The sequence below is a fragment of the Oreochromis niloticus genome, linkage group LG4 (genome assembly GCF_001858045.2).
Source record: "Oreochromis niloticus isolate F11D_XX linkage group LG4, O_niloticus_UMD_NMBU, whole genome shotgun sequence".
In the NCBI taxonomy this organism is placed as follows: domain Eukaryota; kingdom Metazoa; phylum Chordata; class Actinopteri; order Cichliformes; family Cichlidae; genus Oreochromis; species Oreochromis niloticus.
Window position 1 is genome coordinate 33,646,948 of NC_031969.2, and position 16,648 is coordinate 33,663,595.

Consider the following 16,648-nt stretch of genomic DNA (forward strand, 5'->3'; position numbering starts at 1 on the left):
TAACTGTAATATACAAATATTATTTTTATTTATCTAAAACTTTTTTATTATTTTTTTATTATTGTGGACTTTAAATTATGTGACACAAACATTTATCATTTTTATTGTAAATTAACTCATTCATTTATATAACAATAATATATACATATATATACATATATATACATATATATACATATATATATATACATATATACACATATATATATGTATATATATGTATAGATATATATATATATATACATATATATATACATATATACATATATATATATATATATATATATATATATATATATATATATATATACGATATATATGTATATATATACATATATATCGTATATATATACATATACATATGTATATATATACATATATACATATATATATATACGTATATATATACATATAAAAAAAAAACCAAAACACCCAGCACGCCCCTGCGGGTGGTTTATCCTTCAAGCTCGGGTCCTCTACCAGAGGCCTGGGAGCTTGAGGGTCCTGCGCAGTATCTTAGCTGTTCCCAGGACTGCGCTCTTCTGGACAGAGATCTCCGATGTTGTTCCCGGGATCTGCTGGAGCCACTCGCCTAGCTTGGGAGTCACCGCACCTAGTGCTCCGATTACCACGGGGACCACCGTCACCTTCACCCTCCACATCCTCTCGAGCTCTTCTCTGAGCCCTTGGTATTTCTCCAGCTTCTCGTGTTCCTTCTTCCTGATATTGCTGTCATTCGGAACCGCTACATCGATCACTACAGCCGTCTTCTTCTGTTTGTCTACCACCACTATGTCCGGTTGGTTAGCCACCACCATTTTGTCCGTCTGCATCTGGAAGTCCCACAGGATCTTAGCTCGGTCATTCTCCATCACCCTTGGGGGCATCTCCCATTTTGACCTCGGGACTTCCAGGTTATACTCGGCACAGATGTTCCTGTACACTATGCCGGCCACTTGGTTATGGCGCTCCATGTATGCCTTGCCTGCTAGCATCTTGCACCCTGCTGTTATGTGCTGGATTGTCTCTGGGGCATCTTTACACAGCCTGCACCTGGGGTCTTGCCTGGTGTGATAGACCCCAGCCTCTATGGATCTTGTACTCAGAGCTTGTTCTTGTGCTGCCATGATTAGTGCCTCTGTGCTGTCTTTCAGTCCAGCTTTGTCCAGCCACTGGTAGGATTTCTGGATATCAGCCACCTCCTCTATCTGCCGGTGGTACATACCGTGCAGGGGCCTGTCCTTCCATGATGGTTCCTCGCCTTCCTCCTCTTTCTTGGGTTTCTGCTGCCTGAGGTATTCACTGAGCACGCTGTCAGTTGGGGCCATCTTCGTGATGTATTTGTGGATGTTTCTTGTCTCATCCTGGACTGTGGTGCTGACACTCACCAGTCCCCGGCCCCCTTCCTTCCGCTTAGCATACAGCCTCAGGGTGCTGGACTTGGGGTGAAACCCTCCATTCATGGTAAGGAGCTTTCTTGTCTTTATGTCAGTGGCTTCTATCTCCTCCTTTGGCCAGCCTATTACCCCAGCAGGGTACCTGATCACGGGCAGGGCGTAGGTGTTGATGGCCCGGATCTTGTTCTTACCGTTCAGCTGACTCCTCAGGACTTGCCTGACCCTCTGCAGGTACTTGGTGGTTGCAGCTTTCCTAGCGGCCTCTTCATGGTTCCCATTCGCTTGCGGGATCCCCAGGTACTTGTAACTGTCCTCTATGTCTGCAATGTTGCCTTCTGGTAGTTCAATCCCCTCAGTTCTGACTACCTTCCCTCTCTTTGTTACCATCCGACTACACTTCTCCAGTCCGAACGACATTCCAGTGTCATTGCTGTATATCCTGGTAGTGTGTATCAGTGAATCGATGTCTCGTTCACTCTTGGCATACAGCTTGATGTCATCCATGTACAGGAGGTGGCTGACAACCGCTCCGTTCCGTAGTCGGTATCCGTAGCCAGTCTTGTTAATGATCTCACTGAGGGGGTTCAGGCCTATGCAGAACAGCAGTGGGGACAGAGCATCTCCTTGGTAGATCCCGCACTTGATGGTGACTTGTGCTATGGGCTTGGAGTTGGCCTCTAGTGTTGTACGCCACATCCCCATTGAGTTCCTGATGAAGGCTCTTAGGGTCCTGTTGATCTTGTACAATTCTAGGCATTCCAGTATCCAGCTGTGGGGCATTGAGTCATAGGCCTTCTTGTAATCAATCCAGGCTGTGCACAGGTTGGTCAGTCTGGTCTTGCAGTCTCGGCTGACCGTTCTGTCTACCAGTAGCTGGTGTTTTGCGCCTCTGGTATTCACTGAGCACTCGGTCAGTTGGGGCCATCTTCCCAATGTATTCTTGGATGTTTCTTGTATATACACACGTATACACGTATATACACGTATATATGTATACACACACGTATATATACGTACACATACACATATACACATATATATAAATATTTATTTAATGATGATAGGATATGCTTTGCTAGATTATTGATTGTTAAATGAATTATCAGAACATCGACACACAGCTGTGATCATAAACATTTCCATCATAAACAGACACAAACAGCAGGTTCATTTTCATTTATTAATTCAGAATAAAAATTTAAAATTATTCGAGGTTAACATTCAGTGAAAAGCCATTTCCTCTGGGGGGGGGTTCATGTGTCAGTCAGTCGTGTTGGAAGGAAAATGTAATAAAAACATTTCATAAAACTGAAAATTACATGTTTGCAGTGTTCAGGGATGGGGTCAGGGGTCAGGGGTCAGGCCTGGGGTCGGGGGCTTACATGGGATTCAAATAGAGGCTCTTTAAAACCATGAGAGGTGAAACGGTCGAGGCGCTGAAGGAAACAGGAGAGAGTTAGTGTTCTAACTAAAACAGCTGCTGACTGATGACAGTGGGGTCAGTAAAGTCCACAGAGCAGCTTCGGTCGAGTCTGGACGCCGTACGCGCTCTGAAACGTGGCCGCCGAGCCGAGAGGCGAGCTAAAGAACACGCTCTCCTCAAGCCTTCCTGGCAGAAAAGGTTATAAAAAGTAATAAAATCTGCAAAAATAAAAAGTGTCCTGAAGCGTTTCTGCACGGCAGAGAGTCTGCGGCCCCGACAGGTGAGACACAACCAGCCGCAGGTGGAGAAGAACCTCCGCCAGGTTCCTCAGATCAGGACGCTGGACACCGGAACCCGGGTGGAGCGCCCGCTTTTCGGCACCACAATCGGCTCATCTGTTAAAAACAAACAAACACGACGAATGTTAGGAGTCACGGCAGAAATGATGTCACAATTTCACCTCCAATCAGCTGCAAGCAAAACACATTGGGGCGTCTCACCTGTGGGGGCGTAGTTCTCGGCGCGCTCCCGGTCTCTTTCGATGTAGACTGCGGTGGCGAGGAAGAAAGCTCCGCCCACCACAGCCACAAAGGCGCAGAGCAGCATGGAGTACTGCAGAGACCGAAACTGCCACAGGAAGGAGTCGTTCTTCCTCAGAGAGTCGGAGATCTGACACACAGGAAGAGGAGGGGCCAACGTTCAAGATGGACGTCGATCATCAGTCAGCAACAACAGTGTGTGTGTGTGTGTGTGTGTGTGTGTGTGTGTGAGTCTGGACGTACCACTCCTATCAGGTAGGGACTTCCTGCGTCTCCCAGCAGGTGAGACACGACGATCTGCAGCGCCTCGGCCGTGGAGCGTCGAGTGGGGACGACTACGTACTGAAACAGAGACGGAGAATCACTCGTCGTCTAAATCTTCACTTTCTACATTTTTGTAAATTCTGCATTTGATATTCTGATCAACTAATCACATTTAGCTGTAATCAAATTAATTTGGTTGCTTTCAATTATTTTTTATTTTTTTCCAAATCCAATCTCGACACAGCGAGGCGTCATGTACCCATCACGAGCTATCTGTAAGTAATCAGGAAGTTTGTGTTCGAGTCCAACAGGAGACATCTGTGACTCTCACCAGAAGAATATCAGCCACGATGGCCCAGTTCATGGACAGGAACGTCTCCCCGAAGAAAATGAAGACCTGGAGGGACGAACAGAAAAGATATCAACGAACAAGCAGCAGGTGGAGTTATTCTAAAGGTGTGTCAGCCATCTTTGTGTCATGATTAATGCTGAAACTCAAACACTGACACCTTCCATGACCCTCTGACTGCCCGCATGGATGCATGTATGGAGGCTGGGCGTTAAATGGTGACGGATGCGTGGATGGATGGATGGCTGCGATTCTATGCAGGACTCACGTATGTGGCGACAGTGCTCGCCTGGGCGAACATGATGGCGAGGTAGAGGAACGGTGCACAGAGGAGCAGGCCGGCGGCACAGACCAGCGGGTCAGCTCGGGCCGTCTTCTTTCTCAGCTGCCGGCTCACCTGCACGCCGCTGGCCACGCCCAGCACGCCGGTGATGCAGGTGATGGCCCCAAAAATCAGACTTGGGGAGAAAAAAACCCAAACCATCAGAATGCTGCGTTCCTCCATCGAGGTCGAGTTTAACGAGTAAACGTCCGCCCTGAGGCTACCACCTGCCTCAGGTGTAGAGTCACGTTTACCTGTCTGAGGACTCGCAGTGAGCCTCCATGCAGGGCGCCCTCTCCCCGTTGAAGACGGCGGCTCTGAAGAGGAACGTTGGCGCCCAGAGAGCCAGAGAGCCCGTCACAAACGCCACGGCCGTGAAGCCGAACGTGGACAACATGAAGCTGCAGCTGCGGAGGAGAGAGATGGAAATCAGCTGAACGTCAAAGCATTAAAGATGAAAAACTACGGTATGCCTTTACCAAAGAGGCGCCGTGACAGAACGGCGTGGGCTCAGCTGTTTTGGGGGGAGGAGAGTATTTAAATGAATCATACAAACATGGTTTTCTGACCTTTGTGGTGTGTGGATGTCTGAGAACTGTGAACGTGACACCAAAGCTCTTCCTCTGCCCTCTAACCCTTCCCTGACTCCTCATCCTCAGAGTCCCACATATCCCAGTATTACAGCACTGCTCCCATCGGAGGGAGCAGAGTCCCATTATTAAACCCAGTGAGTGGGTGAGTTTGCACAGATCGGTCCATAAAGCAGACAGCAGACAGCATCTGTGTGCTTCTCCTCAGCAGTGCGCGCACACAACAAGACTTTGTGTGACAACGAAGACTTCACCCTCCTATCAGAAGCATGACTCAGCTGTCCTTCTGCCTGAGCTGCCACCCTGTGTTCAGAGGGAACTGCATATTTAAAACCTGCAATTACACAATTACTCACGCCCTCATCGCGTTTGCTCATTTTTGACCTGGTCATTTGCGTTTGGTAGTTTGAGTCAGTCATTACTGAAATGAGCTGTGTGTGTCCTTGTTTATGAACAGCAGAGCAGAACCTTCCCCTCCCATCAGGACTGCAGCTTCGCGCTGAGTCGTTGTCGGGATATTCAGAGCCTGCAGTTTGTGTGTGTGTGTTAGAGAGCAGCTCACTGCAGTATGTATGCATGTTTCTGACTGATGGATGCAGATGCTGTGATCACTGATGGAGAGTCTGTCAAACGCAACTTTATTTTCCGAGCCTAGAAGTAAGCGGTAATAACTGAGGCCAGAGCGGTGACCTACTTCTTGCTGAGGTCACGCAGGTCGGCGACCCAGCTGGTCTGGTGCAGGTGATTCTCGGGTCGGGCCTCGACGGCTCCTCGTTTCGGCTCCTTCACCACAAACAGCAGCAGCAGCACGGCGATCAGCCCCAAACCCGGAGTCACCTGAAGGAGGAAGGACAACGCAAACGCTCATCAGCTGGGGGAAACAGCTGGAGACCACACAGCTGCAGCAGATGTTTGTCTGGCTCACCCGCAGCGCCCAGTGCCAGTCCTTCGCCCTGCTGCTGACCTGCGAGCCGACGATGTATCCGAGACCGCTGACGGGAGGAAGAGACAAAGAGAGGTCAGCTATTCACACTTCCTGTGTGACAATGAAAACTCCCAGCTCCTCAGCAGGGGCACAAAATAATAAAGACACAATGTGGCAACAGGAAGTTCATTCATGCTAACCACATAACGGAATATTTTTATTCTTTTAAAGCATACATTGTGGAATGATACAAACAGAACACTGAAAACTGAATATTTAATTAATATCAATAATGATGATTAATAATAATAAATGTACTAACAAAAGCAACGAGAGAAATTTAATGGTATGGAACCATTCATGGATTTTTCAGGTGTTATTTAATAAATATCAATAATATTAATAATGAATTATTCAATTTAGATAATTTAGTTATAAGTTTGAGTTTTTACTTTGGACTTTTTGTTCCTCGTGTTTCACAGCTTCACCAAACTTTCTGGATAATCGGTAAAAATGTCGAGTGAAGGTTAAAGTTAACACATCTGCAGCTACCTGCCAACAGGGATGGCAAAATAAAAGATGGAGAGCATGTTGGTCCTCTTGCCCTTCACGTAGAGGTCGGCGATGATGGTCGGGGCGATGGTGGAGTAGCTGGCCTCGCCGACTCCGACCAGACCTCGAGTCAGCAGCAGCGCCCAGAAGTGCTGCGGCAGGAGAACACGCGTGTTTGTGGGACATTCAAACCTCGCTTCACAAACGTTCTCCTCCCGAGGTCAAACATTTCTCTCACCTCTTTGGGCGTGTAGGAGCTGGCGAGCGTCACCAGCGACCAGAACGTTATGCCGCCGCTCATGATGTACTTCCTGTTGTACCTGTCGCCCAGGTAACCAAACACAGGAGCCAGGAACATGTAACTGCAGATAAAAACTGGAAGGAAGCGCAAAGGTGAGCGTTCTGAGAGCTGGAGTCAGGAAGTGAAACACCTGAAAATGTGACCAAAGAACACCTGTGGTCATGTGACTGCAGTCAGTATTTACCAGTAACTGTGAGACAGAAAAAACCTGTCCTACAGCACAGGTACACTCGAGAAAGTTTGTATTTAGGTTAGTTTATGGTTCCAACATGAAGACCACTTCCACCAACGTGCACAAATTCTTTAGTCTGACGGTCAGTGACGCAGCACGTGACCGTAACCATCGTGTTTGTCTGCACTTGTGCTGAAAACGGAAAGAAAACTCTCTTTTCTTGAAACAAACGTCCTGCTACGTGTTGAGGTATTGGAGTTCTCCTTCTTACCTGTTTGAAGTAAGCCAGACTCTGTGTCGTTGATCCCAAAGTAGTGCTCTATGTCAGGGAGAACACCTGGTGGACAAAACAAACGTCATTTACTTCACTCATATTTCACTCACCTGCAGCTCTGGCATCAGAAGCAGGTGTTACAGAAATAACTTCCATGCACGCGTTGCACCAACACGTGAATCTTCTCACGCATCGCTTCGTTATTGTCGCCCGTTTGTGTCAAACACGTGAATGTGAACAAACTTCCCCAGCAGCAGCGTACCTGCCACGGTGAACCTGTCCATGTAGTTGAGCAGGTTGATGTAGCAGAGGACAAAGACGATCACCAACGCCCGGCCTCTGGACACCCCGCTGGGCGACTCCTCATCTGGCTGCTGATTGGCCGTCGCGGTGCCCTGATCCTCCGGACCTTCCGCCTCGCTGTCAGAGGAGAAGAACGGAGCAGAGTCTGACGTCGGCTCGCCTCGAGACATGGCCGCCGCTGGAAAGACATCAGATAGTTATTACTCACTGATCCGCCGCGCTGACCTGCGGGGGTCCACAGGGCCCCGTTCTGGGTCCTCTGCCAGACGGACACTTCACTAAATCCTCCTTCTACCGGTGGTTCAGTCCGTTTATTAGCAGGATCGCTCAAACACGTGTGACCTGGAGTCATGTGACCAAGCATCGTCAGCAGTGCTCGGAGCATGTTTTTACCCGACTTAATATCCTGTCTGTAAGCAGTATTACTCAAAAAGGTCTGAACAGAATTAACCGGCTTAACCTGACCTATCACCGGTTATGGATATGCATTTGGGAATTTGTTGGAAGGATTCTTTAGCAGTTAGGGGAGACGTAATGTAAGAAAACTGACAAGTTTGACAAGTTTGCAAACGGATCCAAACTGATATCGAGACATCGCTCACCTGCAGCAGACAGCAGGAAGTGACAACACAGAGTCACGCAACAGCGAGTGTGAAATGTTTGCTTTCCATGAACAGCTCATCGAACATGATGTTCTTCCTTCTTTGGTAGTTATACTGCTTACAGAGAAGAACTACATGAATACAGTTAATATGTGTATGAAGCCTAAAAGTGCAAACGCGTCTTCAAAGAAGCAGAGGTGAAACAGCTGGCTGACTGATTTCAGTGGTTTCTTTTTGAGACGTTGTTGTTTTTCAGTTCCATATGAAGTTTGTGTAAATGGTGGTGTTCATGTTTCCACATGCAGAGGAGGTGAACGTTGAAAAGTGGCTGGAAAATCCAGTTTGCTGGTGGGGTTCTTGAAACACATGACGCGGTACTCGCAAACCTCCTCTGGCAGCAGAAAGCTCTGCAGGAGCTCCGAGGATGAAGGCAGGAGAAGAGGAAGAAGTGGAGAAAGGAGAAGCTGACCGAGTGAAACCACGGCCATGTGACGCTCTACACGAGGACAATCTGCTGACGCGGTGAACATCAAACGCTCCGCGGCTCTTTTCTTTCTTTTTGTTTTGACTTTATTGAATTAAAAGTGCGACTCTGAGGTGGTTCATCTCTCCCTCTGCTCAAATAAAGGCACTTAGACATCAGAGGAGTGGAACTGAATGCTGGCTTTATGACTATAATTACATGCAAATAAACTGAAACAGTCCAGCTACTGAGCACCAACCACCACCCTGGACTCGTCCATCCTTACTGCTCTTAAATGAGCTCAGATCTGATTCAGGCTGATGTTTTGCTTTCATACAGAAGGAAATGTTCCTGTTAAGTGACTCCAATAAAGATAAGCCACGTCCAGGTGACCCTTTGCCCCTTTGCAATCTCATCTTATTGATCAGTGGATTGAATCCTCATCAATACCAGGGCGTTGCTGTTGCTCTGCACTCGTGCACAAGTAAACAAAAGGCTGTTTAAACAAGGCAGCAGCTGACGAGGTTAGAGGAGAGAGAGCACAGCACCAAACTCCATTCAAATGTCTCACACTTTTTCTATTTTGCTAATAAACGTCATTCAGCCTTAACACGTTCTCAGGAACTTGACATAAATTCAATATTAATGTTTAAACTGTGTTAAAACTGTGCTCCGATCTCCATTCAAAATGTTCCCAGTTAGGAATTTTACTTTTAAAAGGCTGAAAGAGGATTAAAGGTCTTTAAACTCGATTCGTAATCATCACAGCTGTGTTTGTTCTGCCATCAAAGATAATAACAGTTAATTATATTGACCTGAAATGTGGTTTAATACCTTTTAATGCGTGTTGCGGTAAATTCGGCTGTTTTATTACAGAGTTAGGAAATGTAGGTACAGCTAAGCAGCGCAGCAAAGCAAAACATGCAAAAAAATTAGTTTTTTTGATTTTTCTTTAGAGCAAACTTTTATGTTACTTTTTTTATGAGCGGAGATTTTTCAGAGCACATTTTAAACCTCTGCTGATAAATTCGGTTAACATTTGATTACATTTTTAAACGCGTTTTGTTTTAGCGGAGATTAAATGATAAGTTCTTGAAGGCTTCTTTAAGCAAATCACCGAGCGGTCAGCGTCGATAAACGAGTCAGGAGCAGAAAAATCAAATTATCTCCAAATCCAAAGGAAAACCAAAGCCACCCTAAATTCGCTGTTTTTTAAATGGACCTCTGCAGAGCAGGTCTGTGGGCCCGCTGTTGTTGTTTACCTGTGAGGATGAGTCAGGCTGGCGCTTCTTCTTCTTCTCTGCTCCAAATCTTTACTTCCTCTCACAAAGCTAAGAGCTCGTGACAGACTCCATCCTGACGCCGTCACACAGAAACACGAGCCGTGCGCCGGATTAGAGACGTTAACGCCAACGAAGCGTTTACAGCCCGACGCTCCAGGATAGACGCTTCTTTCCCGGCGCCATGACACCTCTGACGGCCACTTCCGCTCACATGACGCCATGACCCACTTACCGAAAGTCACGTGACAGAATCAATCCCGCGATCAGCCGTGATGTGAGTGGGTGGAGAAGCTGATGGTGTTTGTTGTGTGGATTTATCTCCAACCGTGAAGTGACGCAGAGTGGGTCCTCCTCCACCCGCTGATAGAAACACTCTTCTATTTTTTTAACAGTAAATCTGGATGGAGGCTGCTTATGTCCGCTTCTATGTTTTAAATTAGGATTTGTTTTTGGTAACTTTATTTATCATAAAATCGAAATATATATATAAAAAACTATATTTCTTAAATAGTGAATTTCAATAATAATAATAATAATAATAATATTAATAAGCTCTTTTGTTGGCAAAAGTGGTCAAAACTTCCCTTTAAAAAAATTACACTTTTAAGAATAAAATGGTGATTTAAATACTAAACTTGTTTAGTTCTCTTGTTCTCTTTTTGTGAAAGAAAAGAAATTCTCATAAATTGGCCATTTTCTGACACAACTTTTACTTTAAAGGGTGAACCGCAGCAACATGCTAGCAAACTGAAGCAATCATGAGGTTTTTTGCCGACCAGTTGGGCGATACACACTTTTTTTTCCTTAGTGACCGGTGGTTGCCACGGTGCCAGTGACTGTAGGCCAGTCTGTGACCTGATTCGTTTGTTCCTACACGGTCACCGACATCATCACATGTCCAAAAAAGCCAACAGGTCATTTTCTGCACATTTCATCAAACACTGTAAACTTCATCTTTCAGGACCATCTGTGTCCATCTTTTATTTACAGTAATCTTCCACATTCACATTGAGCCTCCAGGGCGGCCATGTTTTGGCCCTTTACAGGTGGAGGTTTTTCATCATGACCTCACTCATGGAAATAATGTCAGGTCAGCTTGTTTTGCTTTTATTTGATTTTCATAAAAATAATACTCAAAAACAAAAACAGGAAGCGGCTTCAGTGCGGACACAGAAAGGTTAAAGACCTGATTCGTGCACTTGGATTTTGCTGTCATTTTGTCCGTGTCACATCGTCAGCACCTGAGAATAAAGTGACCTCTGAAATGATCGCAGTGACACTTAAATAAACCGCAGAGCTGAAGTGGACGACTCAGACCCAGACTTCGATAATGTCACCGTCCTCCATGTCGAGCTGCGCCGGCGTCTGGCTGCCCGTCACTTTGGAGCCGTCGAAATGGAAGCGCACTTTCTTCTGATCCTTGTTAGACATCTTGGACACGTACTGGAAGAAAATGGACCTCAGCGGCGCCTCCTGAGGAACAAACAGATGGCGTCATTACATCATCGGTGTTAACGCCCTGCTGTGAGAAACAAGGAAAAGGAGGAGGTACGAACTCTGTGCACAGAGAACTCCTGAGAAGAGTCTCTGTCTTTGCTCTGCAGCCTCACAGTGATGATGCTGCTGTCGCTGTTGCCGCCTGACTGGCTTCTATCCTCTGCCGCCATGACCACACACTCTGAACACACAAAGAAGAAAACATTTTGCACTCTGGGACTCCATTAGAGCAGCTTTGCATGAATCACAGTTCAAAATAATCCTTCTTTGTCTGATATCAGCCCCCCGAGTTCACCCTCTGGGCACACACAGGAAACGGTGCTGCTGGGCAGAACCCTTTCAACATAAGAGTCCCCTGCTCAATACAGTGAGCCAGTTAATCTTTATTAACACAGAGCTGCATACCAAGAAAGCCAATCATAACCCAAAAAGCAGCTACGCTTATGAAGCTTCAGGACAGCGGGAGCTGTTATTGTCTCACTGATGAAACATGGAGATGGTTAGACTTCTGAAGCTGTTTTTTTGTCATCGTGCACTTTAAATGTTTTCTGGTCTTTTATGGCTGCTGAGCTGCTCGCTGCATTCGCTCTGTTTCAGAACGGGTCTGATTGGTGCTTTGGTCTCTCGTAAAGTTTGATTGGTTTGTTTTGGTCCTTCAGCCTGATGACGACCTCCCTCACCTTCACCAGCATCTCTCTGGACCTCACGTTGAGAGTTTCAGTGAATAGCAAATACAATAACTACCAGTTGAACCTTTGGAATCGACCTCAGATCTTGTTGAACGTTTGTTTAAAATTCACGGTGACGCCGTACGGAGGAGAAACTGCAAACGAGGCCTCTTTGTGTTTGGGACTCACCTATAATGTCGGCGATGCCGAGGCCGAGCTCGCTGATGGTGGCGCTCGTCGGCAGCTCCTCTTCCTCCCTCAGCAGCAGGAGGCGAGGAGGCGGGATGTTTAGGATGACAGACAGCTGCGTCACCACATCGCTTAAAGGCGTCGACTAAAAATCAATCAATCAATCAATCAATAACTGACAGGATGCCTAAACATACATTAAGTTAAAGTGGGCCCAGAATCCTCTGGGTTGGGTTTCTGGTCCCCGGGTCAGTACTTTTGGATCAATGTGACTCTGACTGCTGTGGAGGCGGAGCTTAACACACCTGCTGAAACGCTGCACAGTGGCCTTTCATTAACCTGCGCTGCTGTTACCTGTACGTACCGACAGCACCGGGATCTTGTGGATCTCAGTCCTGCAGCGGATCTTAAGCGGGATCTCTCGCACTGAGGAGCTCTCCGGCTCCGGGCTCATGATGATGACGTCATCGTCATCATCGTCGTCCACTCGCACGTTCTCAGGATGTGACATGGGAGGACCTCGGCGCCGCCTCGACCGGCTGCCCTGAGGCTCTGGAGAGAGGAGGGAGCTCACTGCCCGGAGCTTCTGGTCGATCTCACTGAGGCGGGAACAAAAACAAAGCCAGCTCTGATTTTTAGCGGATGTGTCTGGAGAACGAAACAGGAAGCAGACACGTGGACTCACCTGAGCTTCTGTTTCATCGCCATGGACTGTTTCTGTACGGGACTCTCTGGAGGAGGAGGGGACGGACAGCGCACGGCATCTCTGAAATAAAGAAAGAGGCACAGCAACGAATTCAAACTAAACTCGGGTTAAGCTCGGGGATGATCCGGGTTCTGACTCACGGCCGCTGCTCCGCCTTCTTCTGCATGTGTTCATCTTCGGAGTCGCTGAGAGTGATGAGGTGTGCCGGCTCGTTTCGAGATGAAAACTCCAACAACAAACTGTCGTCTGCGTCATCATCTGCTCAGAGATAGAAAGTGGTTAAAGCCAGAAAATCACCCGCTGCTCTGAGCGTGGATAAAACCGCGTCAGCTGTTACCTGCGTCGGTCTTTTCGGTGAGCAGCGCCGGCGTCGGCTTCAGCTGCAGACTGCTCTTCACCTGCAGACACAAAACACACCGGATCAGGACAATCTGGATCATATGATACAGGTTGATGCTGCATGGAGATATATTTAAGCCCCTCCCACTGAAGGGAGACAGCACTGCTCTACAGTGAATCACAGCTTAAAGTCTGAGGAATGCATTTATAAATATATACAATTTTTTTTTTTTTTTTTTTTTACATGTTTTTCATTTCAATTTGACTTACAGAGCAAAATCACAAGAACAGCTGATAGATTAAAGCATCTATCTAACAGACTCCAATTTGTACATGTAAATAGAGAGTCCTCTTCACACACTAAGGTTAAATATGGTGTTCCACAGGGCTCAGTGCTAGGACCAATTCTATTTACATTATACATGCTTCCCTTAGGCAGCATCATTAGAAGACATAGCATAAATTTTCACTGCTATGCAGATGACACGCAGCTCTATCTGTCCATGAAGCCAGGTAACACACACCAATTAGTTAAACTGCAGGAATGTCTTAAAGACATAAAGACCTGGATGGCCGCTAACTTTCTGCTTCTTAATTCAGATCAAACTGAGGTTATTGTACTCGGCCCTGAAAATCTTAGAAATATGGTATCTAAGCAGATTCTTACTCTGGATGGCATTACCTTGGCCTCCAGTAACACTGTGAGGAACCTTGGAGTCATTTTTGACCAGGACATGTCCTTCAATGCACATATTAAACAAATATGTAAGACTGCTTTCTTCCATTTGCGCAACATCTCTAAAATTAGAAATATCCTGTCTCAGAGTGATGCTGAAAAACTAGTTCATGCATTTATTACTTCCAGGCTGGACTACTGTAATTCATTATTATCAGGATGTCCTAAAAACTCCCTGAAAAGCCTTCAGCTGATCCAAAATGCTGCAGCAAGAGTCCTGACAGGGACTAGAAAGAGAGAGCATATTTCTCCTGTTTTGGCTTCCCTTCATTGGCTTCCTGTTAAATCCAGAATTCAAAATCCTGCTCCTCACATAGAAGGTCTTAAATAATCAGGCCCCATCTTATCTTAATGACCTTGTAGTACCATATCACCCTATTAGAGCACTTCGCTCTCACACTGCAGGCCTACTTGTTGTTCCTAGAGTATTTAAAAGTAGAATGGGAGGCAGAGCCTTCAGTTTTCAGGCCCCTCTTCTGTGGAACCAGCTTCCAGTTTGGATTCAGGAGACAGACACTATCTCTACTTTCAAGGTCTTAAATAATCAGGCCCCATCTTATCTTAATGACCTTGTAGTACCATATCACCCCACACAATCTATTTTACTGAGTTTCTTCTGACAGACTCCAGCTCCTCTGAAGTCTGACGGCCGAAGCTGAGAGATACTTGAGAAAATTAACAAAACAGTGTGATGTATGATTCTTGGTCCATGTTGTCCGGCTCTACTTTAATCCAAAAAAGCTTCCCTGGCTCTTATTGGCTTCTTACCTTGTTGGAGTAGATGGGCACGGGGACAATGGCTGACGGGTCAAGGATACGTCGGCGTTTTGGCGGCGGCTTCGGGAGCTGAACGTCACTGCTGTGAACCTGAGAACAGAGACAGAAGCTGCTCTGTAAGAGAAACGTCCAGCACGAGACGCCTTCAACAGACACCAGGGGACAAAATATTAGGAACGCTTTTATAACGTAATGGAGCACAGGACTGGGGTTATTGCAGTTAACTAAAACTAAACTAAGAATAAAACTAGATGTGAACAAAATATTTTTGTTAACTAAGATAAAAACATAAACTCATTAGAAAAAGAAAAGTCTACATTGGACAAAACCAGCCGGGAGGAGGCCCCGGGGCAGACCCAAGACACGTTATATCTCTCGGCCGGCCTGGGAATACCTCAGTGTTCCCCCGGACAAGCTGGAGGAGGTGGCTGGGGAGAGGGAGCTCCAGGCTTCTCTGCTTAGGCTGCTGCCCCAGCGACCCGGCCCCGGATAAGAGGAAGAAGATGGATGGCTAGAACCACTTGAACCAACGTTACTACAGTTAACTAAAGCTACAAATTCCCAAAACACTGCACTCATCACAACACCGTCAGTAAAAAGAGCTTTATTTAAAGTTTAACTTCAGTGCTCAGTGGGAGCAGAGGAGCAGCATGCTAAGACTCAGCAGTCAAACCTGCTTTAAACACCTCCACCACCATCACGCCAGGTTCCTCTGAAGGTCACGTTTTTATAAAAGTGTATGATTCTTCTGCTTTTAATTAAATATAACAGATGTATCTAATAAAGTGGCATGTGAAAGCATGTGTTCCTCAAAGTTCGCACAGAAATGTCTAAGTTTAAAAGTGAATCTTCATCATCTTCCAGCTGCTCCCTGGAGAGGTCACCACAGCGGCTCGTGTGCCTCCACCTCCTCCTATCCCAGCATCCTCCTCTGTCGTTCCAGCCACTGCCTGCAGCTCCATCTTCATCCTCCACCCTCCCTCCTCTGCACATGCTCAGACCGTCTCAGCCTCCCTGACTCTGAGCTGTCCCTCTGATGGACTCGTTTTTGATCCTGTCCCTGCTGTCCAACATCTTCAGCTCGGCCTCCTCCGTCTTCAAACCACGTTTAAAGCTTCTTCCCCCTCTCGCTGCTCTCCACCTGCCTGTACTGGTACTTCCCCCTGTCTCGTGCACCGTCTGTTGTTTGCGTAACTGACCCCAAATCAAACCAAACATCAAGAAGTTTAAAAGTGATTGAATTTATTTAAAAGTAGAGCTGGGTTGTAGTTTAACCTCGTGAAAAGCTTTCAGCGATCCTCGGCGCAGTTTTTCTGTTGTTTTAACGCCATCGGCAGAAACAAGAAAGCGAAAGTACACCGGGCTTTTATTTTGAAGCGCTCTGATTAACGTTAGCTAACGTCCCGCTAACGCACAGTTAGTCGATTTAAATTGACTTCCCGCTGAAGCTGCTCACCTTCGTCTCCCTGTAGGTCTAATCAGGAGGCCCCTAGCCCTCTAATTAAACACAACATTCATGATTTCAGTAACGTTTCATCAATAAAAAACCTCTCTGTCACACACTCACCGCTTCCGCCATGTTTGTTTCTTTCCGCGGGGCGCCGCCACATTCACGGACTGTGGGATATTCTGACTCTGACTCAGAGCTGCCTTCAAGGACTCTAGTGGATCCGTAACCGTAAAAACATGTAGATGCAAACTAACAACAACTGATATCAGACACACTGAAGGAAAAACTAAGGGACCAGTTTCAGTATTTTCAAGGTTATTTGGAATTTCGGAGAAAAAACTTAAAAAGAAAAATCTGCTTTTTGCAGAGAAAAACAAGTGTCCAGTTTACAAGAAAAAAAAAACCTAGCAAAAATATATTTTTTTTAAAAAAAATTGTGAAAATGGAAGAATTATGAGAAAAATTCCCAAACTTATAAGAACAAGATCAAATTAAAGTACTTTTTAGAGCATGGAATTTATGTGGAA

The 16,648-nt window shown here is 46.2% G+C and overlaps 2 protein-coding genes across 2 annotated transcripts; both read right to left on the bottom strand.

The window, feature by feature from the left end:
- Positions 1–2,558: 2,558 nt before the first annotated feature.
- On the bottom strand, positions 2,559–9,971 carry spns1 (SPNS lysolipid transporter 1, lysophospholipid). The gene is made up of 13 exons (XM_003442559.5): positions 9,739–9,971; positions 7,371–7,589; positions 7,106–7,171; positions 6,600–6,736; positions 6,362–6,513; positions 5,810–5,876; positions 5,579–5,721; positions 4,549–4,701; positions 4,241–4,430; positions 3,955–4,020; positions 3,603–3,701; positions 3,321–3,489; positions 2,559–3,215 (listed from the first exon to the last, which is right to left on the bottom strand). Exons 2-13 carry the CDS (start codon positions 7,579–7,581, stop codon positions 3,148–3,150), a joined length of 1,521 nt encoding a protein of 506 aa, XP_003442607.1. The 5' UTR covers positions 7,582–7,589; positions 9,739–9,971; the 3' UTR covers positions 2,559–3,147.
- A 737-nt stretch (positions 9,972–10,708) lies between these two features.
- nfatc2ip (nuclear factor of activated T cells 2 interacting protein) lies at positions 10,709–16,381 on the bottom strand. The gene is made up of 9 exons (XM_003442452.5): positions 16,239–16,381; positions 14,663–14,761; positions 13,157–13,217; positions 12,960–13,077; positions 12,799–12,879; positions 12,478–12,712; positions 12,114–12,258; positions 11,316–11,437; positions 10,709–11,232 (listed from the first exon to the last, which is right to left on the bottom strand). Exons 1-9 carry the CDS (start codon positions 16,248–16,250, stop codon positions 11,071–11,073), a joined length of 1,035 nt encoding a protein of 344 aa, XP_003442500.1. The 5' UTR covers positions 16,251–16,381; the 3' UTR covers positions 10,709–11,070.
- Between the last annotated feature and the right edge of the window lie 267 nt (positions 16,382–16,648).